The following is a 27,635-nucleotide window of genomic DNA, read 5'->3' on the forward strand; positions in this document are numbered from 1 at the left end:
TGGCACTTTTGTCAGTTGGCTCCCATGGCAACTAATCACACAGCTGATACTGCTTATGAGGGCAGAGCCAAGATGGCTGCCCTATTATAGCAGCTTCATGCCAGCCAGTGTTATATAACAAAATAACATGACAGCCTCTCTCTTTCAGCGGGCACTAGCTCCAGTGGTACCCATCAAAATTTCTTCAGAAACTTTCTAGTTTTATTTATGTTTGGACGAGATGATTCATGTGTAGCTTGAGGCTAAATACCCAAATGTAGGACTACCAGACAAGGAGGTGAAGATTTTTTTCTTAACTGAACAACAGACCCTGCAAAGGCAGGGTAGAAAACCAAATACATAAAGTAAAATTATTAACTTAAAGGACTGGCAGACATACAGAGTTACCAACCGAAAGTGACAAGACAACCAAAGGATAACAACAACAGTGACCTAGCAAACGCCCGAGTGACTGGAGAGCTATGAATACTGAGAGGGTTAATGAGTTGAGTGACAACAAGTAAATAATTGTCAGGTGACAGGTGTGAATGAGACCAGGGGACAAGACCAAGACAACTGAGGACATCTAGGGATGACAAGACTGCAACAGAATATAATACTGAGAACTGAAAACTAAAACAGAATACAAGGAATAAAGCTCAAACAAAATACTAAACAAGAACACAGAATAGTCCAAGGCACAAAGAAATTACTAAACCTGAGCAAAAACAAAGAAACCAAAAGACAAAACCAATACATGGACCATGACACAAGAATCTCAGTTCTCAACAGAGGTGTCAGAACACTTTATCTGCCTGTAAAACAGGGTAAATGAATATCGTTCGATAACACGTGCGGAAAACTAAAGCATGTATTTGCTAAGAGCTTTGTGTGACTTACTGAAAGAACATCAACAGTAAAATAAATAAATTAAAATATCTTCATGAGCACTTTTTTCCCCTTTTACGTGGGTGATATTAAGCCGTAGTAATATTGATCCAACTCTATTGACTCATTGCGCGCTCACGCTTAGGACTTATTTGATCAGCTTTCGAAAAAAGCAGTGAAATTGTCCTTTATGCCGATTTGTTTAATATAAAGCTGGGAATCGGAAACCAAGCAGCATCTTTACTTACTATTACTATTCGTCAAGACTGCTAACTTTCTTTAGGTTAAGCAAATAAGCAAATGTTCTGTTTACAATTTTCTTTTACTGAGGATTCCATGTTTTCTATCCATTTAAGAAGTATTTCGAAAGCAAAACACTGTTTAAGTTGTTGCTACACCCCCCCCCCCCTTCACCCCTACCCTTTTGGCCAACATTACCTTACGAGGACCCATGCGCCAAACTTACTCACAGGCACAATAGTCTATGAGGTAGACACATGACAGGCCTGCTAGCTTGCCAGTTCAGCTAGACCTGCCGGGATATCGTTGTTTAAATAATGTTTGTCGCTCGTAGTATTGCAGCAGATCATAAAGATCTCATTCATGATGTGTCGTATGATTTTCATGGCCGTAGAATGGCAACTTGCTCCAGTGACCAAAGTGTTAAGGTAAGTTAAACTTAGAGCTAATGTTAGCATCTGTTGCTAGCATATTAGCATTACACACGTTACCCACACTTCTAGTTCTCTCCTTAAAATACTGTCTCATATGTTGTTGATAAATACATTATAAGCTTTTATTCTATAGCTCATCTGATTTCTTAGACTCAAAGCTAACTTTACGTCGTTGCACCTCGTTTTACTAGCTATACAATGTATACACTAAAGCTAGGTGGACTGTTAATAGGTTAATGCAGCAACTGAATAGTAATGCAGCTTTACACCAACACTGTTTGCATGCAAAGCAGCAAAATGCATTACTTTCAAATCCTACATGTAGAGTAGTAAGTATATATAAGGTTCAAGAATGTTAGTATGGGTGTTTTGTGTACAGATGAGATAATAGTAGCAATATTTATTTCTCAGGTTTGGGACAAAAGTGAGAACGGAGAGTGGCATTGCACAGCCAGCTGGAAGGTAAATAACCACTTTTAATTCACAGCTAAAGGCTTAAAATGATATGTTATCATTACATTGGTTTGATATCCTTATCTACGCGTTGTGTATTGTAGACTCAATGGATTCCGTGATCATGGAATATAATATGAATTTCTGATTCAAGGAAATCTAATTTCTCTTCTGTGCAGACACATAGTGGATCAGTGTGGAGAGTAACCTGGGCTCATCCAGAATTTGGGCAGGTTCTAGCATCCTGCTCCTTTGACAGAACAGCTGCTGTGTGGGAGGAAATTGTGGGAGAGTCCAATGACAAGCAGAGAGGGTTGAGCCACTGGGTTAGTCTAACTGTAGCACATTTTTAAACTCAGGTTTGTCTGTTAGATGTCTGATCTGACCCAACTGTTTAATTTTGCCTTTGTTTTAGATAAAGAGAACCACACTTGTGGACAGTAGAACATCAGTGACTGATGTGAAGTTTGCTCCTAAACACATGGGTCTGATGCTGACCACTTGCTCTGCTGATGGAGTGGTGAGGATCTATGAAGCTCCTGATGTGATGAACCTGAGTCAGTGGTCCCTACAGCATGAGATCTCATGCAAGCTCAGCTGCAGCTGCATTTCTTGGAACCCTTCCAGGTTGGACAACAGTCTTACTTTGCATACTTTGAATCAAAAGCCTATGGAACATTTATTGGATCTCGCATTGCAGTGAAACTGTAAACAAAGTCATTGTTTTTACTGAGGAGATGAATTGTTTCAGATCGGTTGATGCATTTTTGTAACCCCGTTAGTATTAGTACTCCTCTTGACCTGTAGATCATCGGCTATAGTATTATGCTGTATGGTACACAGCCTGAAATTGTTATGAACAAGTTATCCCCATTGTTACATTTATTTATTTTGAACTTGTCAGTACTTGTGGACAGCTTGAACCAAACAAGCGTTTTTCTTTTTTTTTCAAGTAGTGCCATCTTTTCAGTCTGATTACTGCTGGGGATTGGCACGCTGTACATTGAACCTACTTGATTTCAGCCAGTAAGTTGTCATGCACAGTTAAGTTGAGCTACAGTTATAGCTTAGCTTGGGCATTTATTTAGACATCTCTCCCTGTCCCAGTGTATACCACGGGGGGGGGGGTTTATATATTGACAGTCATGTCCAACTCTGCTACGATAGCTGGCTTTAAGATCCCTCTAGGTTTGTTAATATCGGGCATTTTAAGTCATTTTATTACTTCTGGTCAAAGACAGGAACTGACAAGCATGCGCAAAATGGCCATGTAGTTTGAACTTACTTTTCTAACTTAGTATATGACAGGCTATGTTGGTTTTTTACAGGCAGGTGAAATTGTTAAGAGATCACCATAGAAAGCACTGCACATTATCTCATTTTATGTCTAAAGAATGATTTAATGACTCAGCTCATTGGTCTCTTGACCATCTTTTGACTGAAAGTAGCTTGAGAATGTGCACCGTGTCCACAGCACTACAGATATTGTAGTGAGAACCACACATCCCTGTTAAATGGCCCAATCTGCAACTTTATATAATGTAAAGTAATGAGAAAAATAATTCCTAAAATATCCTAACTTGTCTGTATTTTCTCATATTCTTAAATACTTTAAAATAGTGTAATCTGTTGTTTTTATTTGTTGGAATAAATAAATGGTTTGTAGAATTTGTTCTGTAAATACTCCTATGTGTAAACATACTGAAGAAAGCAACTTTATTTCATCTTTTGAACAAATTCTGAATGTCTTCTCAAAGAAAACTGCATTGGGTTACTAGATTTTCTGATAGCAGTGATTAATACAGTTTCAGAGTAACACAAGGCTTCTGGTAATCTTTTACCATTCCTGTGACTTCTAACTCTGTGCATACATCAAATAATGAAGTGCGGTTAATGTTTGTGTTGAGATTTGCACACCACACTATTTTACCTGCAGACATGATACTTTGGCTGTGATGCCCGCAGAATGTTGTATTAACAGTGAGCCATGCGTTTATGTGGGTGGTTTTCTTTTATGTTACGGAAGCGCCATCTTTTGATTACAACAAGAATTGCACAACTGGGCTTGGAACAAGTGAAAAGTAAGATAGATAGATAGATTGGTAGACTTTATTAATCCCGAGGGAAATTCAAAAGAGCATTTCCAGTGAGAGCGAGGGGAGACTCCCCATGGCATGAAGCTGGTTTCAAGATAGCTGTTTGATGGCTGGGAGAGGCACTATGAAGTTGCTTCATCTTTAGTTACTCTCACAATCTTAGGAGATGTTAATTTATGCGCATGCATCTTTACAGTAAATCAGTAGGAAACATCAGTTTATCAAATTGAACAGTGTTGTAGAAATATGTCAGTTTAATCTAGTGTCATTTTTATTTCGCTCAGCTCTCGTGCCCACCCTCCAATGTTCGCTGTGGGGAGTGATGACAGCAACGTAACGTATGGTGGGAAGGTCCAGATCTACGAGTATAATGAAAATACACGGTGAGTATTCCCTTTTGAGTACTGTGTGTGCTACTTTATTATTCAAAACTTACCAATATTATGTTTGTTTTTTTTCTGATCACTATTTATTTTTTTTTTTTACTAATGTTTAAAAGGAAATACAGTAAAGCGGAGACACTGATGACCGTCACAGATGCAGTCCATGACATTGCATTTGCTCCAAACCTGGGAAGATCTTTCCACGTGCTCGCCATTGCAACAAAAGATGTCAGAATATTTAAGCTTGTTCCCATGAGGTGACATTCAGTTTTTCTCTCTCAGGCTCTCTAATGTCAATTGAATGACAGACATTTCACAGATGTTGGTGTAATCAATGAAACCCTGCATTATTACATGATGGAATTCATATTCATCCTGTCCTGGATCCTTCTAACAGGAAAGAGAGCACCACTACAGGACCCACCAAGTTTGAGGTGCAGATTGTGGCTCAGTTTGACAATCATAATTCCCAGGTATGGCGTGTGAGCTGGAACATCACAAGCACCCTGCTGGCTTCCTCAGGGGACGATGGCTGTGTACGTCTGTGGAAAGGTGGGCAGCTGTTGTTGACTCATCATTTATCTTTCTTTAATTTCAGGGCAGCTGTTTTTTTTTTTGCAACACGTTTAAACTATTAGTTTGTACAATGCTTGGAAAATGGAGACTTAATTTGACACATTCTGCACTTTGGGGCAATTTTGCTTTAATTGAAATGCTTTCTCTGTCTCATATTTGCCGATGTGGAATGTGCTTGTTGTGGTCTGTTGAGTTGATCAATCAGAGCAGAGTAGGAGAGCGTTTTTTCTGGAGGGTGGGAGCTTCTCTAGTTTTACTGAAAGTAATACTGTTGGATTGACATGTTCATGTCAAAGATGCATAGGTGATCTCCTTTTTTTCTTTTTGTGTCAAACATATATTTTTGTGTCTGCATCTTTCTGTATGAAGCAAGTTACACTCCACTTTGCTTTTTCATGACTACAAAGTTGTTGCAAGGCAACATATAGCTAAACAGTAACTGGGTAACTGGTTTGCAAGGCTTAATTAAGAGTTTTATAACCCTGAGCGTTTGTTTTTCTGAGACTATTTTGCATTGTGGAGGCCTTTAATCAAGCAGTAGATGCAGAAAGAGTGAGAGAACATGCTGCAAAGGGCTGTGGCCTGGGACTTAAACCAGGGTTAGCTGTAATGAGAATGTTCAGCCTCTGTACGTAGGGCTCTTTCTCAGTTAGTTGAGCTGCATTGGTACCCATCTTGAAAAAATTTAAAACCAGTCAAGGGTAAAGTTAATGTTTAGTGTCGATGTGAAGGGGTGAGGGATGTGTTCTGTTGATATTAAAACTGTGTGCCCAGCAGAGATACACTATATTGTCAAAAGTATTCACTCACCCATCCAAATAATTAACTTCAGGTGTTTTATTCACTTCCATGGCCACAGGTGTATAAATTAGAGCACCTAGGCATGCAGAGTGCTTCTACAAACATTTATGAAAGAATGGGTCGTTCTCAGGAGCTCAATGAATTCCAGCCTGGTACCGTGATAGTATGACACCTGTGCAAGTCCAGTCGTGACGTTTCCTGGCTACTAAATTTTCTCCAGTCAACTATCAGTGGTATTATAACAAAGTGGAAGCCATTGGGAAGAACAGCAGCTCAGCCACAAAGTGGTAGGCCATGTAAAATGATGCTGAGGTGCATAGTGCGCAGAGGTCACCCACTTTCTGAAGATTTGATCGCTACAGACCTCCAAACTTCATGTGGCCTTCAGATTAGCTCAAGAACAGTGCGTAGAAAGTCCTCTTGAGTGACGAATCATGCTTCTCCATCTGGCAATCTGATTGACTAGTCTGACTATGGTGGTTGCCACGAGAACATTACTTGTCGGCCTGCATTGTGCCAAGTGTAAAGTTTGTTGGAGGAGGGATTATGGTGTAGGATTGTTTTTCAGGAGCTGAGCTTGGCCCCTTTGTTCCTGTGAAAGGAACTCTGAATGCTTTAGGATACCAAGAGATTTTGGACAATTTCATGCTTCCAACTTTGTGGAAACAGTTTGGGGATTGTCCCTTCCTGTTCCAACATGACTGTGCACCAGTGCACAAAGCAATGTCCATAAAGACATGGATAAGCGAGTTTGGTGTGGAAGAACTTGACTGGCCCGCACAGAGTCTTGACTTCAACCTGATTGCACACCTTTGAAACCTGCGAGCCAGGTTTTCTCATCCAACTCAGTGTCTGACCTCACAAATGCGCTTCTGGAAGAATGCTCAAAAGTCCCATAAACACACTCCTAAACCTTGTGAAAAGCTTGCCCAGAAGAGTTGAAGCTGTTATAGCTGCAAAGGGTGGGCCAACGTCATATTCAACCCTATGTATTAAGAATGGGACACTTCAGTTCATATGCGTGTAAAGGGAGATGAGTGAATACTTTTTGCAATATAGTGTACATTGGTAGACCGCTTGCTTGTGTCCCCATTTATCACAGACATAACTGACCTAATCCTATTTGTGATCATTTGGACTTCCTGACTCATTTAAGTATGATTTACATTTATTAGGCACGTTGTTTTCCAGCTTTTGGTGATGATTACAGATTTTATATTAATACCAAGATTTATGCTCCGCTGTTGCTGTAATTGATGCTGGTGTAATTAATTATTATAGGTCATATTGTCTGTCTATCACTCCATTTTCTATACCCGCTTAATTCGGCTGGAGCCTATCCCAGCTGTCACTGGGTGAGAGGCAGAGGACAGGTTGCAGTCCATCACAGAGCAGGTCATATTGTTACTTACTAAAAGTTAATCCGCAGTACACATTTAGTCATTATTAGTGCTGATGTAATGTTGATGTAAAGTTGATGCAATGTTTTTACCTGCAGTTAAGTTGTTGAGAACTGGAACATTATGATTACTCTAACCTTGGGATGTGGCTGCATCTATTGCCTTTTGGTTGTTGTTCACCTCTGTCGTGTCACTGTCAGCGGTCCATTGTCCTTAACCCTTATTTGTGTGCATGGGTTGTAGTAACAGAGAAAAATTATAACTTTTATTATCTTTCCGAACAGAATAAATTGAATGAATGGCTTGAGAAAGAAAACAAACAAACAAAAAAGGTTCTCTGATTAAGCTTTTATTTACATACATACACATATTTTGTATTGTATGTATTAATGTGAAACCATACTAAATAGTGATAGTTTTAATACTAGTTATAAATTATTATTTCAGCCAGTAGGAGATAGTGGAATCCATCGATGAACTATGACATGCTCATTGTCATGTTTTATTAAATGAATCTGTTAAATGTGTTTAAAAATAAGCTGATCATTCAGCTGGATTTGGTCTCTATAGCGTCTGAGAATGACACATGCTATCACAGCAAAATGTTGGCATCCAAAATGGTCTGTTTGTTTCTTCTGACTGCACAAGAGCTTTTCCCCTAAACGCCTGTCTGCTGCTGACAGAAAGCAGCATTATGAAAGCAAACCTCAACAGCAACGTTCTTATATATAAAAAAAACAAACAACTAAAACAATGAGTTGAAAGATGTTCAGGAAAGCTGCCACTGTTGGGTTGTTTTCTGTCTATTGACCATGACTGTGGTCCATGGTAACATTTCGTGAGTATGAAATGAATGTCAGCTCAGCAACTATAGGCATTTATGTATATTGTCAGGTGGCTTAAAAACTTCTGAGAAGTGTGCTGATCTGGCAGAAAAGAAGATCTTGATGTCAATAGAAAAGTCACACTTGAACAGTAGATATGGGGATTATACACTTATGGTGGCGAAGAAACAAAACTGATAACTTCTGCAGTTTCCGCTTTTCTCTTTTATTTAGGAAAATTATTAACTCTTAATTCTTCTCTGTCTGTGCAGCTAACTACATGGACAACTGGAAGTGCACTGGCATCTTGAAGGGAGACGGAAGCCCATTGGCGGGTTCATCTGGTCAACCCTCAGCTTTGAGCACAGTGGTGGGGTCCTCTGTTCAGACCTCCCAGAATTCCCTGAACGGGATGTCAGCAGGAAGGTAGGTGGTGTGGTGCATCTGATGCCACTCACCCAGTCCAAGCTGTGCCAGTCAGAACTGACTACTAGATTACGCCTCACACTGACTGAGAGTGCAGCTGCCCACTGACAAACCTCTTGGACTCACTGACCCAATGCTGCCCTCATGCAAAGAGCTTGGCTTCTGGCTTCCAGCATACAAGTTATCTGGATCAGGCCTGTTAAACAGGGTGTGTCGTGAGGACTTGTACTGATGCATGTCTTAAGAGTGGTGTCATGTTTTCCCTTTGCTTCATTAGTGTGAGGGCTAAATGTTTCCCTGCTATACAAAGTAAAATAAATCTGTTTATATAAATTTGATATGTTGTTGTTTTTTAATTTCTAAAGTTTTGTTCCAGGAGAGACAAAAGAACCATAGTCTTGTTTGGTAACCTCGTTGTCTTTATATTGAGAAATTAGATAAGTTTAAGTGTAAAATGTCTCAAAATCTCGGTGACTATTTCTCTTTTGAGGAGAGTAATGAACCGGCCAAAACTTGTCCTCATTCATCTTTTCAAATTAATATATCTTTGTGCAAGTATCGCCAAACTCTTTGCAGTGTAAAGACAGCTTGAATGAACCACATTAACTAACAGTAACAGACGAATGCAAGTATGAATACAGCCATTTTACACTTCCAAAAGCAAGAGCTTATAACTTTTTAATAAAAAAAAAATAATAAAACAAATTAAATTTATAAGCAATAAAAACTCACCTATTCTTTTCAGTTCCTTCAGGCATTTTGTTCATGGAACCTTTTGAATTTGTAGTTCTCTGTTTGGAGCCCATGCTTAAACATTTGTATTGTTTAAGCATTAACTGTGGGCCCATAAATTTGAAGTGCAGCCACAGTGGATGCTGTTTAACAGAAGTTTCATAGGAATAAAAAAAACATTGACTGGTATCTAAGGCAGAAGTGCCAGTAAACAAATTGAGTTTGTGCAAACACTGGTTTTGTCAGAATTGGCATGTGTCTGTATTTATGTTCAATTTAATAACTTTAAACTTCACCAAACTATTGTATTTCCTTTTTTTTGTCTTTACTCTTGGTTTATATCTAACCAGAGTTACACAAGAGCTCAGTATTATGTGATATTCTGTCATAGATGAATTTGTTGTTTGACAACGTTTCCTAGCATTCCAGCTACCTTTTGACAAAGATAAGTTTGAACTGGGTCTGCTGAAGTTAATTTGGTATTGTATTGCTTGTTGCATGCAGGATTGGCAAGAGAGCTCCCTTTGCTCCTCCCCTGCGGCAGCTGACCTCTCCAAAGATAAACCACAGTCCAGCATATTACTAATGTCTCTTGTGAATCAGCAACCATTTGCCCAAGCGCCAACAAGACCGTGCGCAGTACATTTTATAGCTGAATTCTTAGTTCTTACTGATTGAAGGTTTCATTTTTGGCATGAGAACTGCATGTATGTACTTCACAGCTTCCACTTTGTTTGATTCCTCATGGTTTTGGTGTTGGATGATGATACTGCACGTGTACTTTTAAAAAATAAACCAGCATTACCGCTCGGCCTGCTATTAATCCCTTTTTAAATTCCAATGTTTGCACCATTTCTCCTTTTATTTTTCATTTCTCCTTCCTTTTATGTGTTCCTCTCGTGTATTTATTTTGATTGTTGTTTTCTTCCCGTCCATGTATTTGTCCTCTTTGTCTTCTATTCTTTTTTTTTTTTTTCCCCCATATTGCTTTAGGTATTTCTTTCCACCTCTGGATCCTCCCAGAGCAGGTACCAGGTATGGTCATCTGCTGCCTCCTTCCTGCCTTATTGAGCACTGTGATGCTGAGCCCATTATTCAGCTTCAGCAACAAGCTCTCCCCCACAGACTCTCCTCTAGAGCGCTGTTGTCCTTACCAGAAGACGAGGAACAATGATTTTGTGTTTCTGTGGGTATTTTGATTTAAAAAGCCATGACATAATTGGGGTGAGGATGTGCTGCAATATTGCCATTCACATGTAATAAAGAAACAATTTTTTGTGTTTTGTGTAATTTTGTGCTTAAATTTGAAAATATATTGGAAAATGTAATGACGTTTGATCATATGGGCCTGTTTCAGTTATTTTGAAATGTATTTCTGCTTTACACAAACATAAATAGTATATATGAGTAACTAACTGGTATGTGAAACAACTCTAAGGAAGAGCGCATGAGTCACTGTCATGCAGGTATTACTTCAGAGATGGATGTACGCTGTAATTTTCAACCATGACTTTGGTTTTCAAAGCATTCCAACATTCTTGCAAGTGTAACATGAGATTCTCTGTATTATAACCTGACATGACTGTTTAGAGAGTGACCATCAAGCAGCTCTGATCAGTCCTTACTTTAGGTATGAACAGTTTGAACAGTTCTGTTGAACTGTCACTGAGCAAGTTGATGAATCCTTACTGGCTGCTATGTCTATGCCACCTGTATTTGCTTTAATAGGGAAGAGCATTTTTAATTTAGTGACCCTGTCTCAAATCAAATGATAAAATGTCTGTGATGTCAGTTTTCTCTCTTCAAGAGCAGCTGTCTGGCTGCTATGCCAGACAGCTGCTTGTCAGAACACATGATACACTCCTAACTTATCCTGTAACTCTCCACAGAGCATCTTGTTTGTCAGTAACCCAAGAACATTAACGTCGGTTGATTTTCACCCATGGATTGTGGTTATATGACAAGTTCGCAGCTATATTATAATTTTATTTTTTAAGAGTCTCGTAAACAATTACCCAATATTTTACAGCCTTTCCCTTTTAGAGTCTTTCATGCACCCCCCAGCGCCCAGCGTTAGTGATGCTGTTAGAATAATATACGTTAGTGTTCTAGGTTGGACTACAGAGGGAAAAATGCTTTGCCCAACTTCTAACCGGAAGCTCATTACTTTAAGTTTAATAACAATACGTTTCTTTAGTCGAAATATCCATCATAAGATATATTGTAGGTGAGGTTTAATTTAAACATCTTGAGGACAAACACCAGAGTGATATATGAATGGATTAATTTCCAAACTGACCGAATCAAGAGTACAAAGTGATAAGAATCTTGTCCTATGGCGATTTTCAATTTTCTCCCTCTATGTTTTTTGGCCAATCAAAGCTGGCGGAGCGGCTTAAGTCCCACCCTATTAAGATGACGCTCACGCGGGCTTCCTGTGGTTTCTGGGCGCTACTGGATCTTTCAGAATTGTAGCAGTTTGTTCGAAATGGATCATTTCAAGAAGTAACGAAACCTGTAAGTGTTTAAAAAAAAAGAAAAAAAAGTTACATTTGCAGCATAATTACTGTTGGCTGTGTGTCAGAACAAGTTTAAAAAGACAAAGGTCGAGCTTCAGAAGAACCAGATCACTCTCGGCCCTCTTCTGGAGTATTGAATGTGAGTTTAAAACCAACTAACGTTTACGTTATGACATGTTTCTTTGCCGAAACCAAGCCAGAAGACTATTAATAAGCAGGTGTGACTCCTTAACTTATCACTACTGTCTGCTGTCGTTTGGCAACGCTTCCCTCCAGCTTATTGAGCAGTAGAAGTGGAGTAGCTCAAATTTGGAGCTGCAATCGAGCTTGACGAATTTTCTTGTTTTTAGCAAGTAGCTAACACGCACAATTGCTGCTAATTCAGCGTAATTGGCAAGTGTTGTTAGTCTTATGAAGGATGTAAAGATGTACCCGCTAAACAACGTACACGACACACTGATTAAATCATCCCATCCGCGCAAACAAATGCTAACCTACTCTTATTTTCTTTCGTAATTATTTTTCTTTTTTTCCTTTTTTAAATTTTTTTTTTTTAAAGACCTTACAGATGGTCTGGACCTGAACGAATCTCAAGCCACGTTTGGCAGTCACCCTGCTCCATTAACAATGGCAGATGGCTTTTACAAGTTGGAGGATGAAGCCTTCCCTAGTTTCCTCGGTAAATCTTTGGAGAACACCAGTGGCCGTGCCACACTGGGGAATGTGACATTGGGTTCAGGCCCAGGGCTGCCCGTGGCTGCCTCTACAGTGGCTAAAATTAGACCCGAGTCTAACAACAGGTGGGAGCATGTTTTTGCTTTGGACAGATGTGACTTGCATTGAAATACTTAAATGCATTATTGTAAACACCAAATAAGTGATTAAGGAGAGAGAGCTTAAATTAAACTGTGTGTTCATATTAGATGCATATAAGTACTACAGGACTAGAAATGAACTGTATACAGAGAAAGATAGTAGTATGGGGGGAAAATTGCCCCCAAATAACTAGCTTAATGTTTGAAAAGTTGCTCTTTGTGGTTCTTTACTTGTTTTGTTTTTTTTGTCACAAAAGTTCCTTTGATCGATAATGGGCAATGCAATGGGCTTATTTTATAGAGAAGATCATGTTGAGGCGTCATATCTGGAGCAGGCCAACTTACTGTCATCTGGTGGAGAACATCCCAAGTTTGCCCTCAGCTTCAAAGATGACTTGTGAGTACTGTGTATGCAGACATTTTCAACAGAATTGTTTTTTTTCCCCATCATTTTTCAATAATTGCAAGATTGTATAGAACTGTGGTTCTCAAACTTCTTACACCATGTCCCACCTCAGACAATGTTAAGTTCTTCAGGTTCCCTCTTATGTGTGAGCACAAAATGTGATTTCAACATTGCATTTAATGCAGCTTTCATTTATATCTCTGTCTAAACGTGGACCACTTTTGTACCCAAATAGTTAAGTCCTTGTTATGGGTGTAGCTCAGGAAGAAGAGCAGTCGTTTGCCAATCTGAAGGTTGCAGAAACGCTAAAACTGTATAGATGAGTGACTGGGTGAATGTGGCATGCAGTGTCAAAGTGCTCTGAGCAGTCAGCTGGAGTAGAAAAGTCCCTTTATCATTTATTAAATCATTTATATCCTACATAAGTCTGCAAATCATGCCAGAATCATAGAATGCACCAGCCTGGATTTTGGTTGACTTCTGGTTGAAAATGGTTTGATTCACAGTCTGGATATCTTTTCTGTCAGAGCATTTATGTGTAACTATTCCCCGGGGGAACAATTTCATACAGTAATGAAAAGACATGGCAATCATTTGGCACGATTTTGGAAATAAAGCTTCAACAATTAACAAATTAATTAACAAATAAAGATTTTTTTTTTTTTTAACCCTACCCTTTAGTTACTGAAAATGTGGTTATATACATTGTGTCAAAAAAAATCACAGGTATAGGGTAATATGAAGATGTTGTTACAAACTTATTTTTGACTAGCAGATCAAATGTTACATTAAATGCACTGATATAACATCTTTCTCTTGATCACATTATTAAAAAAAAGAATTCTACAGACTGCGTTGACAAAGAGATGCACTGTTCATTGGGAAAACAGCAGTTTATAATATGTAAAAATGAAAAAAATTGCAATGATTCAGCAATAACAACTTAAACTAATTTCTCAGGGAACACCCAGAATAACAACAAATGGAACACATGTCAACAAACTGGGGAAAAAAAATAATTGGGGCAACTATAAATAACAGTTTACAATTCACCTTAGACAGTTTTTTTTTAAATTTTTAAATTTTAAAAAAATCAAATTTACAATAACATTAAAAAATATTAATTTAATCTGTGTACCACTAGAGGACCTAGCATACCATCAGTAATACATGCACCACATTTTAAGAACCATGGGTATAGAAGAGGCTTTATCTTATGTTTTCCAGTTCTTTGGATAGTTTTCTTTGCAGATTTTTCTCAGTCTCTACCTCCGGACCATTTAGAATAGATGAATATGAGTTTTTTATTTTTTATGCTATAATCCAAACGATATCAGTAGCTAGAGCATTGATCTACATCCCAGAGAGCACTAAAAGCATGCCTTGGAGAAATGGATACAAGCTTATTGCTCATGTTGTTAAAGAGCTTCAAAGTCACGAAGGTCCAGGTTTCCAGATTTGGGATGGCTATAGCTCAGGAGGAAAAGCAGTTGTCTACAAATCAGAAGGTTGTTTGGTGGTTTGACTCCTGGCTTCCCCAAACCGCATGTCAAAGTGTCCTTGGGTGAGATACTGAATCTCATGATTCGTCCATTTGTGTGTGATGGAGGGTAAAAAAAAAAAAAAGCACCATGTAGCCTGTAACACTCTTGACATGCTATATGTGTGTATCAATGATTGTGATTTGTAAAAGTGATTTGAGTGATAGACTAGAAAAGCACTATACATGTAGAGTCCATTTACCATTTCAGTAAAAAAACAAAAAAACATATTAATACTTCTTCGCATTTGAACTTTGACTGCAGCTGTGCACAGTGCAGGAAGCCTCTGTAAACGCTAAGCTTGTTTACATGGCACAAAATAAAACAACAAAAAAGTCATTTGTCAGAACAAGTCAGTTGGTTTTTTTTTTTTTTATTGCAGAGAACGCATTAGTTTGACTGAAATTGAACAAAACTGAACTTCTTCAAGCTGTACTAACTTGCAGATAACGTGGTTGTAGTTTGATTTACCACCGCAGGTTTATGCTCGACTGTAGTATGTCAAACGGGCCTAAGTGATCTGTGCCAAAGTTCCACCTTTTTGTAAAAAACATTAAGTCTGAATGTGTTTTAATTGTATGGCAATTCTATTGTATGCATTGTTTTATAATGTATGTTGATTTAATTGTTCCACACACTGTAATGTGGTTGTACTTATTTACATTGATGCTTGCGTTTTATAGGGATAATGCAGATGACTTCATTGCAGCCCACCGCCTGTCAGATGTGCTGCTGAAGATCAGTCTGGATGAGAGTGCATCCAGAAACCAAGGCTCAATGCTTGGCCTTCTTCCCATCCAGACATTCTCAGAGCATGGTCGGCCCACAGAATTTGGAACAGGTGCTGAGTTGGAGCTCTTCACCTATACTCTAAATTGAAGGCTCAGTCCTAGCCTCTTAGTGTTTAATTTTACTGTCTGGTTTTGAACTTGGCAACTGAATTGGCATATTTACATTTTTGAATAGGTTAAATGTGTCTGCTGCTTGTTGTCATGATTTAGCCACTTCTGATACCTGTCTCATATCTATATTGTACTAGTTGGAGGGTTCATCTCATTGTAAGTTTTTGGATTTATTTTGCCGACAGATTTGTCAACAGGTCTTCTGACATTTGCCCATTTTGGACATAAGGACAATACAGATACAAAGGTACTGGCTTTGTTTTTGTTTGTGTGTTTGTTTGTGTTTTCATGTCAATTGCCAGATGCAAAGAGAAGGCCTGACTGAGACTGATCTTTCACACTACCTTTTTATTGCCTTAAAATAATGTGCTCTCCTGTACATTTCATCAAATTTACTCAGGCCCTACCAACTGCAGCTGAGGACCATGAGCTGAGCGAGGGAGTGGACCATTTCAGTGGCAGTAACTCAAGCTTCCTGGCAAATGAAAAGCTAATGTCTGTGGACAGCATGAATAGTGACATCACGGGTATGAATATCTGTTATTTGTCAGTGTCTGAATTTTACCCGTGCATTATTTTAGGTGTTTAATGTTAGGATTTGTGTTTTCAATTGTTCATATATGAATTAGAAGAATTGCATAGTGCCAACGTTTGTGATTGTGTTACACATGTTAATGTTTGGTCACCAGATGATGACATCGATCTAAACAACCTGCCTGATGATGAACTGGATGTTTATTTCAACAAACTGGTCCCTCCTGCTATGCAGAGAGGCAGAGTGGAGGGCCAGGAGATTCCTGTAACAGTAAGACTTCTCTGCCATTTTAAACCAGCTGATTGTATATGCTACTTGTACATGTAGTCATTGTCATCATTCTTTAAATAATCTTTTGTGTGAACATTAGAATTGATTTATTTATTGCTTTTTTTTTTCTTTTACATAATTTGTTTGTCTTGGTTTGTTAACAATATGTATTAATGCACAGGGAGTGATGGGTGCCGATGATGATGGATCAGATACAAGTTCTACTGAGGCAGAAGAATATAGACACCTGTTCTTTGATCAATATGATCAGGTGAGTACATTTTTACTGTTATTGCTTTTTAGCTGTGTGTCAGCTTAAGTTTTATGAAGAAAAAAAAATTATTATAAACTTAAGTTTGAAAATAAAGTTTTCTTAAAAAAAGAAAATCAGGTTTGGCGTTTAATCTCACTTCCTTAAAACTAGAACCACATCAATTCAGTTACTTTTTTTTTTTTTTTTTACAATCAAATTTTTGACTCAAATAATGTATTGATAGAATTGTGTTTTTAATTCATCTGTGTGCCTTTTCTTCAGGAGGACTTCCAGATGCCCGATGTGCGCCTTGCAGCCACAGGTATGGATTCCTGTCCAGCCAGTGATGAGGACACGGAAGATGAGCTGGAGTCGGCGAGAGGGAACAACAATGCTCCCAGCACACAGCTGCTGCCAAGCACCTCCAGACAGCTGGTTAGAAAGACAAAATTATATAATCGGATTATTATTGTTTTTAAATCTCCAATTGCATTTTTGGGTTGAAATCCTTTTATCTCCTTGCTCCATTATTGTATTTTTGTGTATCTTTATTTAAATGATGGCACAGGTTGGAGAAAGTAACCACCCCAGTTTCAGGCCGGGCCTAGAAGGGGGCAGTTCTGATGAAGAGGCTTCCACCGGCTGCAGTGGTCCATCTCAGTCTGGTATTGAACATAGAAGATCTGCTGAAGGACAAGTCATCAATCCTCCTGTAATAGGTATAACGTACATCATTTAATATTTTCAACATTTTACATTTTATTTCTTCTTATTCTCTAGGCTATTTAGCTTATATTTCAATTGTATTACTTTCTGTTGACACTGACAAACTCTTTAGACAGCAGATATCATGAAATTTGATTTTCATTCAGCAAACTGACCCTTTTGTATGATCACTGGTTTTGTTTGTGCAATTGTACAACACCAGGGGATGGAGGAGGTGGAGATGGAAGCAGTGGGAGTGAGGAAAGTGGAAATGATGGGGGAGTTTCCACCATCCCTCTCCCAGTGAACAATGTCCAAACCTCCTATGATGCTCTGCGTGGTCTGGGGATAGTGGGGAGCAGTCCTGTCAGTGAGAATGAGAGTGGTGTTCTGAGTAATTTGCCAGGACATGCAAGGAACAGCCTTCCCAGACATACAGAGGTAGGAATGAGGATCTTCTGGCAACATATCTGTAGCAAATCATTCTCTCACTGAAGTAAAGACCATGTCTGACAGTATATGTTTTAATATATTCCTCTCAAAAGATTCTAAAACCTAATTTCATATTTTTGCCTATTATTGTAATCTTTCATGTTTTGCTGGGAGGTTAATCACACATGTATCTGTGCATCTGTCACTGTTGGACTGTTGGATTCATTGACGCAATAATCAGTGCATTTAGAGTGACATGTTTGTGTATTTTACAGATGGGTAACCGTGTAGGTCCTGTAGGGACAGGAGAAGCCAGCTCCTCTGTAGACCCAACTGGGGGAACTCAGAGACTTTCTGTCAACTGGAGCATGATGCTGGACCGACAGGAGGCACTAGTGAGTTCAACAGGCTTTACTTCTGGAATGTTGCCTGTATTGCTTCATTCATTGATATTTTTATTTATTTATTTATTTTCAACTAACTTTTATGCTGTGCTTGGACTGCTCTGGAAAAGTATACTCCTTCTTGGGGGTTTTTGCTTACGCTATAGATGGGTGTTTTAGGTTGATTTTACTCAAATAAGAATTGGTTTTGAACATTATGGCCATTTTTGTTGACGTAAGATTTTGTTTTGGATTTTATCGTAGAATGCCATGGAGAATACAGACTCTGGGCCTGCTGCTGATCGTATGATCGATTCTGTCTACTTGAGGAATGGAGCTGGACTAAGGAGACCACAGGATTCAGCAAATTTGACTTTCTCTCAACTTCAAGGCATCAAAGGAAGCTTCCACCTCCCCCAGGTACAATCTGTAACGGGTGAATCTGTGAAAATCTTGTGATTTGACTGGGGTATCTATTACACCCATATATTAGCAGATTATTTATTTATTCTTTTAACTTAGGTTAAGCACATGTTGAAAAGCTGGAGATTGTAAAGGCTGTAGGACGTTCTATTGCCAGTAAAAAAAATATTGTGCTATTGCGTTTAAGATGACTTGCAGAGTGTTATAGCTCCACTCTGGGTTGCCAAGGGGCAGAAAATTTTGGGTACATTTCTGGTAAATTTCCAGAAACTTTCCGTGGGAACTTTGGTTTGGGAATTTCGGAAATATTCCAACTTGGATAACTTAATAGCTAGTTGAAATGCTTCCACACATCATGGCATACGTTTAATTTTTCTGTTGAATAGGATGACAGAAAAAAAAAACCCACTAATGCAAAGTAATGTACAGATATATAGACAGTTGGCTGTAAAAATGGAATGGTCTTCAAAATAGTTTACAACTGATGCTGTATAAAATTCTGTATGGTTACAGAAAACTGTTTAGCAGGAGCCAGAAGAAACGGCATCACATTTGAGGTAGCTAGCGCCATGATAAGATATCCTCTTTCATGAAATTTACATTTAACATGTCTGGTTTACCAGTTAGCTAGCTACTGTATGAATACATTTTGATTTGATAGCTGCTAGTTAAACTTTAACACCATAGATCAAATATATTTACCTCCATAATATCATCAAACCTTATGTATGTAACTGTTACCGGTATTAGGGTAAATCGCGGTGAAATTTTACGCAATAAAGTTTACTGTTTATGTTTGAATTAATCTCGGTTGATTATTGGGATATGTAATAAGAGCCTCATCCCTGTCTCGTGAGAATATGTAGCTTGTAACATAGGCATTGACAGCATGGCGGAAAGCGCTGTCAGCACGCAGGACATTTTCCATTCCACTAAAAGGACGAAATCCGAGGTCTGGGCATATTTTGGGTTATTTAAGAATGCAGAGGGACAACTGGTAGAGGACAATTATCCTGTCTACAGAACATGCAAGAAAAAAAATTGCTGCGAAAGACACTAACACTACAAATCTACTGGCCCATCTCCGTGAGCATTATCCAAAGCTTTACAGCCAATACAAGGTAAGCAAACGTCAGTTCAAATACTACATGTGAGGGACATCGGCTTTAGAAGGATGTCAATGGTGTATACCAAAGTTTCGAGCAGTATCTCCAAAAATGCAACAACATTTTCCGTTTTCGTTTTGAGACACTTAGGAGCTACTAGCTGAGCAGCTACTAGCCGTGTTAGCAGCTGTGTTGCTAAATGTCTCCAAATGAAACGAAACCGAAGACACCCTGTCTACTTTCAGCTTTGTGTGCTCCACTGAGCGGAGCCGACACAGTGTAAAGCGGCGTAAAATAATGTAAACATATTCATTAACGTTAGGAAGAACATACGGTGATATTTATAATGACGAGTTAAAAACATGAGTTAATATTGATACAGTAATCAAGATCGCGATAATATCGTTAACCGTGATAATTTGGTCACTTTAATCAAGATATCAAAATTTCCATATCGTTACATCCCTAATGTGCTGTGAGTATCTTTAGTAGATCAGAATTCTAGAAATCATCTGTGCCTGTGATGGAGGAATGCACAATTTTGAAATTTCCAGTTTATTCCATGTTAATATCCATAAATTCCTATAAATTGCTGTTATTGTCCATGGAAAGTTTCCAACATTGAAAATTCCCAGAATTTTACAGCCTTAGTTCCACTGGGGATTCCTTTAATGAATGCAGTGTTGTACAATAATTTTATTGTAAAACTAAATTGGATAACATGCACTTATGTTCAAAAATTGATTGTTATGCAGTCTGTATACCCTTTTTGTTGTCAAACTATGCCGTAGATGCTGCTCTGTGGTGACAGGGATGATGAGGGAGTAGATGAGCCTGATGGTGCTAGGCCCTCATTAGGCTTAAGGGGAGGACCCTGTGGTGATGTGACTGCTGCTGAGGCATCAGATTGTACCAGTGAGGATGACAATGATTCCCTTTCCACTTCCCTGGAACCAAAGTATTTCTCCCAGAGCTTCCACCAGGAACAAGAAGATTCAGATGGGTGGAACCATTGCCCAGATAACCTAGAGTTGGAGTTTCAACAAGGTTGGTTGTCTTTATGTTTTTAATGTCTGTCACAAGTGACTCTAAGACACAATATGAAGTTGCATTGAATATTTTGGTGGTGATTGTCAAACTTGATACATACTGGTACAGCTTGTAATATGTTGACAGCACTGCTTTTCTATTCAGGTGCAAATGCCACTCATAGCATAGTTTACCAAAATGAAGAAGGGCAGTGGGTCACAGACCTAGCATACTACTCCTGCTTTGAAAAAGAAGTGGATGGGAAGACATCGGAGGCTGCTGGACAGTTTCAGACTGAGGATTTTGTACCTGCCAGTAAGTACAATTCCACAACTGTAATAGTGCATAATGGATGGAGAGTAAAATACACTATTTGGACCCCCTGGTTTTTTATTTATTTATTGTTTTTCTTTTAGATGATGCTATGAAAAAGATTGTGAAAGATCAAGAGGAGTTTGAAAAGGAGCACCAGTTTATGCAGGTATACATAAAAAAAATTGTAATGTTTATTGATAGACTTTTAAAAGCTATTTATTTGCTACAAACATATAAAAAAACTATATTAACAGATACAAAGAACAATGATGCATTGTTTAGGGTAAAGCATGGCCTCTGGTAATATTTTCTGAATATTACTGTTAACTCAGGAGGAGCAGATTGAACCAACTAGTAGCAGCAGCAGTACCTTTCATAGTGACTCATCTTGGAAGATCCCTGCAAACAGCCACATCCTGATGAGGGCTTCTCAGGTCTCCTCAGAGTTTAAGCAGGCAGATGAAAGCTACCTGCGCCTGTCTTTAGGGCAATTTTTTGGACAGCGCTCTGAAGCCCTGGGCTGTTTGGGAAACGTTAATGAAGTTGAGGTTAAACGGGTAGGTAATTACTACTTTACAGAAAGTAAAAAGACATGTTTTGTCTGAGTGATTTGAATGCTACTAAGAGTTGAAGAGCACTGATAATATAATCAATATAAAAAGCTGACATGTCACTGGCTGCTAATGGACAGATCCTGTTTCAAAATGGTTTCTTCTTTAATGTTATAAAACTGAGATTTTGTTCTTTTATACCTGTAGCCTCAGCTCTCAAAGTCTGTCTGAGGAAGAAGTTTAATGTAATTAATCACTGACAGCATACTCTTTGTTCCTCTCTCTCTAGCCATCGTTTGGCTACATCATTACCTCTCCAGAGAAGAGGGAACCGTTTCCCCTAATTCACCCCTCAGAACTTGCATCTGCAAATGACTCTCCCCACAATGACACAATGGAACTCAGTGAAGCAGACAAAACTCTCAACCCAGGTTTGTTTGTAGAGTTCTTGATTAAATAAAGTAGACATTAAATCTATTTTTATTTTTTCTGAAGTGGTTTGCTCTACACCTTTCGGACTAACTAATCATGATAAACTCTGTGTAGAGGATCTCGACAAAACTCTCAATGCTCCAGGTGAAAGGATGTCACAAAAAGGAGATAATGATCCAGGACTTTGTAAACCAGAGGTATGTGAATCTCTGCCAATATTGAAATATTCTGATGTAGCTTTATGAGCTTATACTCAAATTCACTTGTTTTTAGGACTGTTCTCTCAGAGCTGTACATAATCAGGGCTCAGGCTCTGAGTCAAGCCTGGGTAATCAAAGCTGTGTGTCCCCTGATAATAACAGCAGTCAGCTGATGCTTAGTATCAGTACAATTGCTTCAGCCATCGCTAATGCATCCATCAGCACTGACCCTTCACAGCTGGCTGCCATGATTGTCGATTTGTCTAAGAAGAGTAGAGCAAGATATCGGCCAGGGTCTTCTAGCAGCAACACGGAGGAACCCACTGCAGCACAAGTAAGACTGAATGTATTTATTTTCTTTTCCTATTTATTTATTTATTTTTATTTTTAAATGATTTTTTTTGTGAGAATGCTGATTTAAGAATTCTGACTATTGTTTTCCTGTTTCTTTTTATTATTCCAACTTCCTAGTTCTTCCATACGTTTTTTTTGTCGTTTAACTACTCCTGCATACTTTCAACGATTTCAACTTTCAAAACGTTCAGCTTGTTCAGGAGATGAGTGCAAAGATCCTTGGGTATTTCTGGCTTTTATACTTTTTAAAATATTTAACTTTTAGTTTTGCTCCAGTGAAGGAATTGGTGCCGGTATGGAAAAAGTTTGATTGATACCCAGCCCTAGTGTTAACGGTCCTCAAATTATTTTCATGGCTCTTATAGTTTCCTCACAGGAGGCCATAGTATCCCTTCAGCCGTTTTCTGCTCCTTCTGCTGGGTGTGAGCGCAGCTGTTTACAAACATTCCTTTAACTGTGAGGACATCTCTCTTCCACTACTCAGCAGCCATTTTAACTGTTACTCACTTGACTTTTGCTAAATTTTCCCTATTTGCAGCTTTTTTTTTTAGCATGGTCAGCTATCCCCATTCAGCTTATCGGCTTTCTCACTGCTGTTTAGCAAGAGCAGCTTTTTCTAATTATTTTTATTTTATTTTATTTTCCTTTTTTGAGATGCTAGTATGCACAAAGATAATGCTGTTGATGTTCATAAGCACTGTTGCCCCACAGCAAAGTTATGGGTTCTCACTTGCTTGTATGCCTTGAACAGACTTGAGGCTACCTTCACACCAGACTCATAGCTTATAAATCGATGTGCAGAATGTGATTCATGAAAATTGTGCATTTCTTAACAAATTTACTTAGTTAAAATAAAAAAATGAATTTGTTGCATTAAAGTGCACCTTGAAAGTTGACCAACTGTATGTTCGTGTTGGAACATACAGCAAGAGCTTTGCATTTGTGAAAATGTCTGTATGCCGTAAGATGACATTTAGAGCTATTCTATCAGTTTTGTACATTTGAAGATGAAAAAAAATGCAGCTTGCAGTGGCATGGCATAAGGGAGAGCAGGCAAGCAAGGATGAATTAAAGAAGAAATGTGGTTCTATACATAGGGGGGGAGTGGGTAAATGTACATGACCCACTGCTGCATTATAGGTTTGAGCCCAATATGCATTAAAGACTGGAAGAGAGAATGGAAAAGGAATTAAATTAATTTCAGGTATGAGGAGAGCTGGGCCAGTTTATATTGCTTTCGCAGAACTGTAAAGTTGACCATCTTATATCGGAGTATAACAGAAGTAGAGGTGGTTGTTTCCTGCTGCAGTATTATACAGGATCAAAAACTGAATCTAATGCTCAAGGATCAGCTGATTGGCGATTGTCATAACACACACTTTATAGCAAAGCAAATATTTGTTTAATGTCTAGAGAGGATTGAACAGGAGAGGTAGAGTAAATTAAGAAACATAAAAGGCAATCCATTGAATTAGAAAACAGAAATTGCATTACACAGTTTCCTGGTCTGTCCTGAGACTGTATCTAAGTGGTTTTGTCAGTATCGGCCCCTCCATCTTGTACACTGGTGTCCTGGCAGCCTGATGCTGAAGGAGACTTGCAGTCAAAATACCTTCAACATGAAGTTTTATCTGCTTTCGGTCTCAACACAATTCTCCATGCATCTGGAACTCTGTAAAATCTCTTGGAATATATTATTTCTGTTTAAAATGAATCATGAACTGACATTTGTAGTCACAGACATGGCCAGGTCAGTGTGGCCAATGTCATTGACCCTTTCTTTCTGCTCAAAATGCTCAGTGGTTAGAGTGGGTCGACCAATAACGGTCTGCGGGACCGGAAGGTCGGCGGTTCGATTCCCACTCTCGCCACTCAAAAAGAAAAAGATTGGTGAAACTGACAGCTGGAGAGGTGTCAGTTGTCACGGCTGAAGTGTCCTTGAGCAAGGCACCGTACCCGCATGGTCCCCAGGCGCTGTGAATGGCTGCCCACCGCTCCAGTGTTAAAAGCAGAGGACAAATTTTGTGTGGAATTTTCATATGCATGACAATAAATCTGATCTTAAAAACCAGCTTGGTTAGGTCAGTAAAACTGTGGACTCTGTATTCTGTATTTAGGAGTGCTGCTAAGTTTTGCTACTGTTTATTAGGAATCTCTACTTATGTTTTGTGAAATACAATGAATTGATTAGTAACTTTCCAAACATGCATTTAGACAGAATTACTATCTATATGCTTTTAGAATAACACAACTTACAAGTTCTACTTAAAATGCTGATCAAAGGGATTCTTCTACACTCTGGACTGATCCTCGTAAAATATTCAATAGTGTTCACGCGTGATTAAAAACAGAAAAAGTTCTTCTGGAGCTCCCTACTGCCAAGTTGTCAAGAGTGTACCACCTGATTGAATGTAGTTAATTTTGTAAGCTCTCTAATCACATTGTGTTGCTGAGATTCAATATAAAGCTTGTCAACAGTTATTTTTGTCAAATGTTATGTAAAAATAGTTATTAAAAGACATTAAAGTCCCTGGTTTGTCTTCTTCATAGGTCCTTCCTGAGCCAGACCAGAGCATTGTCTTTGACACTCTGCAGAGAAGCATCTGTGCTGGAGAGATTAGTGCCTTTGACATAGAAAAATACCTTAAAAAGGCCAACATCTCTGACACCAGTGATTCCTCTGTGGCCCACATAACCTTTGACTTCAGTGATTGGGCTGAGAATCTCAGCAACTCTCAGAGGAACCCTCAACAAGGATATCTCACGAAACAAGAGAGCGAGAATCAGCCTTTCAGTACAAAAACTGAGGAGGACAAACGAGAAGTAATGACACTTGGAAATATAAACTCCCCTGCTGTGCCTCTCTCCAATGTGTCGTCACCAACAAAGAAGGATGGCTTAAAAAGAAGCTCAATTCCTTGTCCTCATGTGTCACTCTGCAGTGCCAAAAGACTTGAGAACTCAGGGCAAGCTTCCCCACTTAAGCCTCTTGCAGACAAACTGAAATCTGATGAAACTACTGCCTCTTCAGCCAAGACTTTTAGCTCTACATGCAAAATGGCCACAGAAAATGGAGTCAAGCCAGGAGAAGTTAACCCCAAAACATCCAACATTATAACCTCAGAAACCTTGCACACAAATGATAAAAGCTTACCCAGAACCTCTCCAAACCAGAGAAAAGGGCACTCAGGCCTGCCTTGCCTTAAAGGCTCCTCTCCCTCAAACCACAGGGTGAGGAGTGTTGGCCAGCAGCCACAACACAAATCCAGCGACTCTCCAGAGAAAAAACCACCAGTGAGTCCCACTGCTCCTTCTCTACCTCATAGCTCTGTGGAGAAGCATGTTGGCTTCCCTTGTCAAAATGCTCAGCCTTTGACAAGGGACCCTCCATCTGGTAAGTAATAACCCAAAGATCAGACTTCTGACGTGAACAATGGCAGTCATAAGTGTACATTGATATTTGGGATTCCCTTGGTGTGTGACTATTGAGAGGTCAGCATATACCAGTGTTTAAACGTTAAACTTTGTTTTTTGAACTTCCAAAAGGTTTTTCTGTGCCATGTGTTGAGGAATCTCAGTGCAACTTTAGACCGTCCACCTCTCCTCTTACTCACTCCTCTCCAAGTCAGACCTCCATTCCAAGAGCTGAATGGTATTGTATCAGACATGTTTTTTTTTTTTTATTGATCAAATGCATTTTATTATATATTATTTATTTTTATTTATTTATTATATATTAGTATCGTAAATATTAGTATCGACAGATACAGTGCATTTGTAATAGTAGCCACTAACTTGATATCTAATTTGTTTGTTCTTCTCTACAGTATGCTTTCAGCTTCTTCATCCAATGGAGTTGCTGCAGACGGATGTCCAGTGCCTGACCTCTCACCTCAGTCTACCTGCTCCAGCCCCAGTCTCAGCAGGCTCACATACATCTCAATGAATGATGGCACTGTTGTACCTACACCTGAGAGACTAAAGGTACAGTAGGACAAAGCTGTTGAACTTGGACTGTAATGACTCTGAAAGTTGGAATTATTTTTTTTCACAACATATGACATTAAAATTCAATAACAAGAGCACACATAGCCAGATCACTGTCATGTGGACATTATTGTTTAAATTTAGTGTTTCACCGTGTTGTCTTAAAAGACTTTGATTGGGAAGAATACTTTTTTAATTTTTAAAAATGTTTTTTATGATGATGCTTAGCCAAATAATACATTCATTAAAAAACAAACAAACAAAACTCTTTAAAACATGAATGCTGTTCAGGAGTACCTAATTTATCTGATCAAAACAGATAAAAAAATGGATTTTCTGTGTGAGCCATCAAAAAAAAGTTCTAGTTTTGGAAAGTTTTATATTCATTGTGTTGGGTTGTTCTGCTGCCCACAGAATAACTCCACAATGGCATTGAGTACCACGATCATCCGATTCAGTCCAACCCCACCTGTGGAAACGGATGCTCAGTCTAACCTGGATATTCTTGGCCCTCCAAAAAACCTTGATAATAATCAGCCACAACATTCTAAAAGTCTGGACACATTACCAGCACAGCAGTGTAAAAGTTCAGAGCTCTCACATAGTGGCTCTGCTCTGATCTGCACTCGCAGCCAGAGTGAATGCAACTATCACTGTTCTAGTGACATTTCCACAGGATGCAAGAATCACAAGCATCTTTCTGAGGCCAATGGAAGACAGCTCACTAAGATGGACTCAGGCTATTGCAGCAATGTAAACATTCAGCAAACGAGCTGCTCCGCAGCTCAGGGTTCCCAGCAGTGGCGAGGTGCTACATCAATGTTGTCATCAGTATATCCTGGTGGCCTTGGCATGCCCCCTGCCTACTCAGCAGAAGGGCTTCATTATGTGCAAATCCCCAGCTTTAAACGTCAATGTCCTGGAATGATTGACTTTTCCCACAAAGGAGATATTCAGACCCTCATCACTGGACACTCTCTCTTCAACTCCCAGTTAAATCATTTGTATCTGGGACCTGAAGCTCCATTACATCCTGCTGCTTTCCATGTGGGCCCAACAGGGAACAGTCTCTACAGTATGTCGTCTTCAGGCATGTCTTTTTTTTTCTTCCAACTTATATTTTATATCTCTGTCAAAACTGTAAAATACAGCAGAATTCATATACCTACGACTTATGTTTTCTTCATAATACTATAACACAACATTAGCATGATGTTATATACGTGTAAGAGAGCTATACATTTA

The 27,635-nt window shown here is 38.9% G+C and overlaps 2 protein-coding genes across 4 annotated transcripts in view; both read left to right on the top strand.

Moving 5' to 3' along the window:
• Positions 1-1,338: 1,338 nt before the first annotated feature.
• Positions 1,339-10,519, top strand: seh1l (SEH1-like (S. cerevisiae)). Of its 2 annotated transcripts, none has more exons than XM_072394943.1 (9): positions 1,339-1,535; positions 1,953-2,003; positions 2,174-2,320; positions 2,410-2,621; positions 4,375-4,473; positions 4,590-4,730; positions 4,871-5,025; positions 8,347-8,500; positions 10,226-10,519. In XM_072394943.1, the coding sequence occupies exons 1-9, from the start codon at positions 1,425-1,427 to the stop codon at positions 10,404-10,406; spliced, it is 1,251 nt and encodes a 416-aa protein (XP_072251044.1). In that variant the 5' UTR covers positions 1,339-1,424; the 3' UTR covers positions 10,407-10,519. The 2 variants fall into 2 exon arrangements, with proteins under 2 accessions (XP_072251044.1, XP_072251045.1); XM_072394944.1 differs by lacking the exon at positions 10,226-10,519 and adding an exon at positions 9,737-10,040.
• Positions 10,520-11,647: 1,128 nt separating this feature from the next.
• cep192 (centrosomal protein 192) overlaps positions 11,648-27,635 on the top strand; it is a 43,968-nt gene continuing 27,980 nt past the window's right edge. Inside the window, exons 1-24 of one of the 2 annotated variants that reach the window (XM_072394945.1) lie at positions 11,648-11,890; positions 12,320-12,551; positions 12,868-12,963; positions 15,197-15,354; positions 15,601-15,662; positions 15,816-15,942; positions 16,105-16,220; positions 16,402-16,491; positions 16,756-16,908; positions 17,042-17,192; positions 17,402-17,619; positions 17,886-18,005; positions 18,258-18,413; positions 20,314-20,569; positions 20,717-20,866; positions 20,968-21,032; positions 21,199-21,423; positions 21,707-21,848; positions 21,964-22,046; positions 22,123-22,383; positions 24,954-25,797; positions 25,950-26,055; positions 26,231-26,387; positions 26,805-27,480. In XM_072394945.1, the coding sequence (XP_072251046.1) occupies positions 12,379-12,551; positions 12,868-12,963; positions 15,197-15,354; positions 15,601-15,662; positions 15,816-15,942; positions 16,105-16,220; positions 16,402-16,491; positions 16,756-16,908; positions 17,042-17,192; positions 17,402-17,619; positions 17,886-18,005; positions 18,258-18,413; positions 20,314-20,569; positions 20,717-20,866; positions 20,968-21,032; positions 21,199-21,423; positions 21,707-21,848; positions 21,964-22,046; positions 22,123-22,383; positions 24,954-25,797; positions 25,950-26,055; positions 26,231-26,387; positions 26,805-27,480 (4,585 nt within the window). In that variant the 5' untranslated portion in view covers positions 11,648-11,890; positions 12,320-12,378. Of the gene's footprint in view, positions 11,891-12,310; positions 12,552-12,867; positions 12,964-15,196; positions 15,355-15,600; positions 15,663-15,815; positions 15,943-16,104; positions 16,221-16,401; positions 16,492-16,755; positions 16,909-17,041; positions 17,193-17,401; positions 17,620-17,885; positions 18,006-18,257; positions 18,414-20,313; positions 20,570-20,716; positions 20,867-20,967; positions 21,033-21,198; positions 21,424-21,706; positions 21,849-21,963; positions 22,047-22,122; positions 22,384-24,953; positions 25,798-25,949; positions 26,056-26,230; positions 26,388-26,804; positions 27,481-27,635 lie in introns of both variants that reach the window. The other variant, XM_072394946.1, reaches the window with a different exon arrangement.

This window comes from Leuresthes tenuis, unplaced genomic scaffold, assembly GCF_036924035.1.
Source record: "Leuresthes tenuis unplaced genomic scaffold, fLeuTen1.0.hap1 SCAF_10, whole genome shotgun sequence".
In the NCBI taxonomy this organism is placed as follows: domain Eukaryota; kingdom Metazoa; phylum Chordata; class Actinopteri; order Atheriniformes; family Atherinopsidae; genus Leuresthes; species Leuresthes tenuis.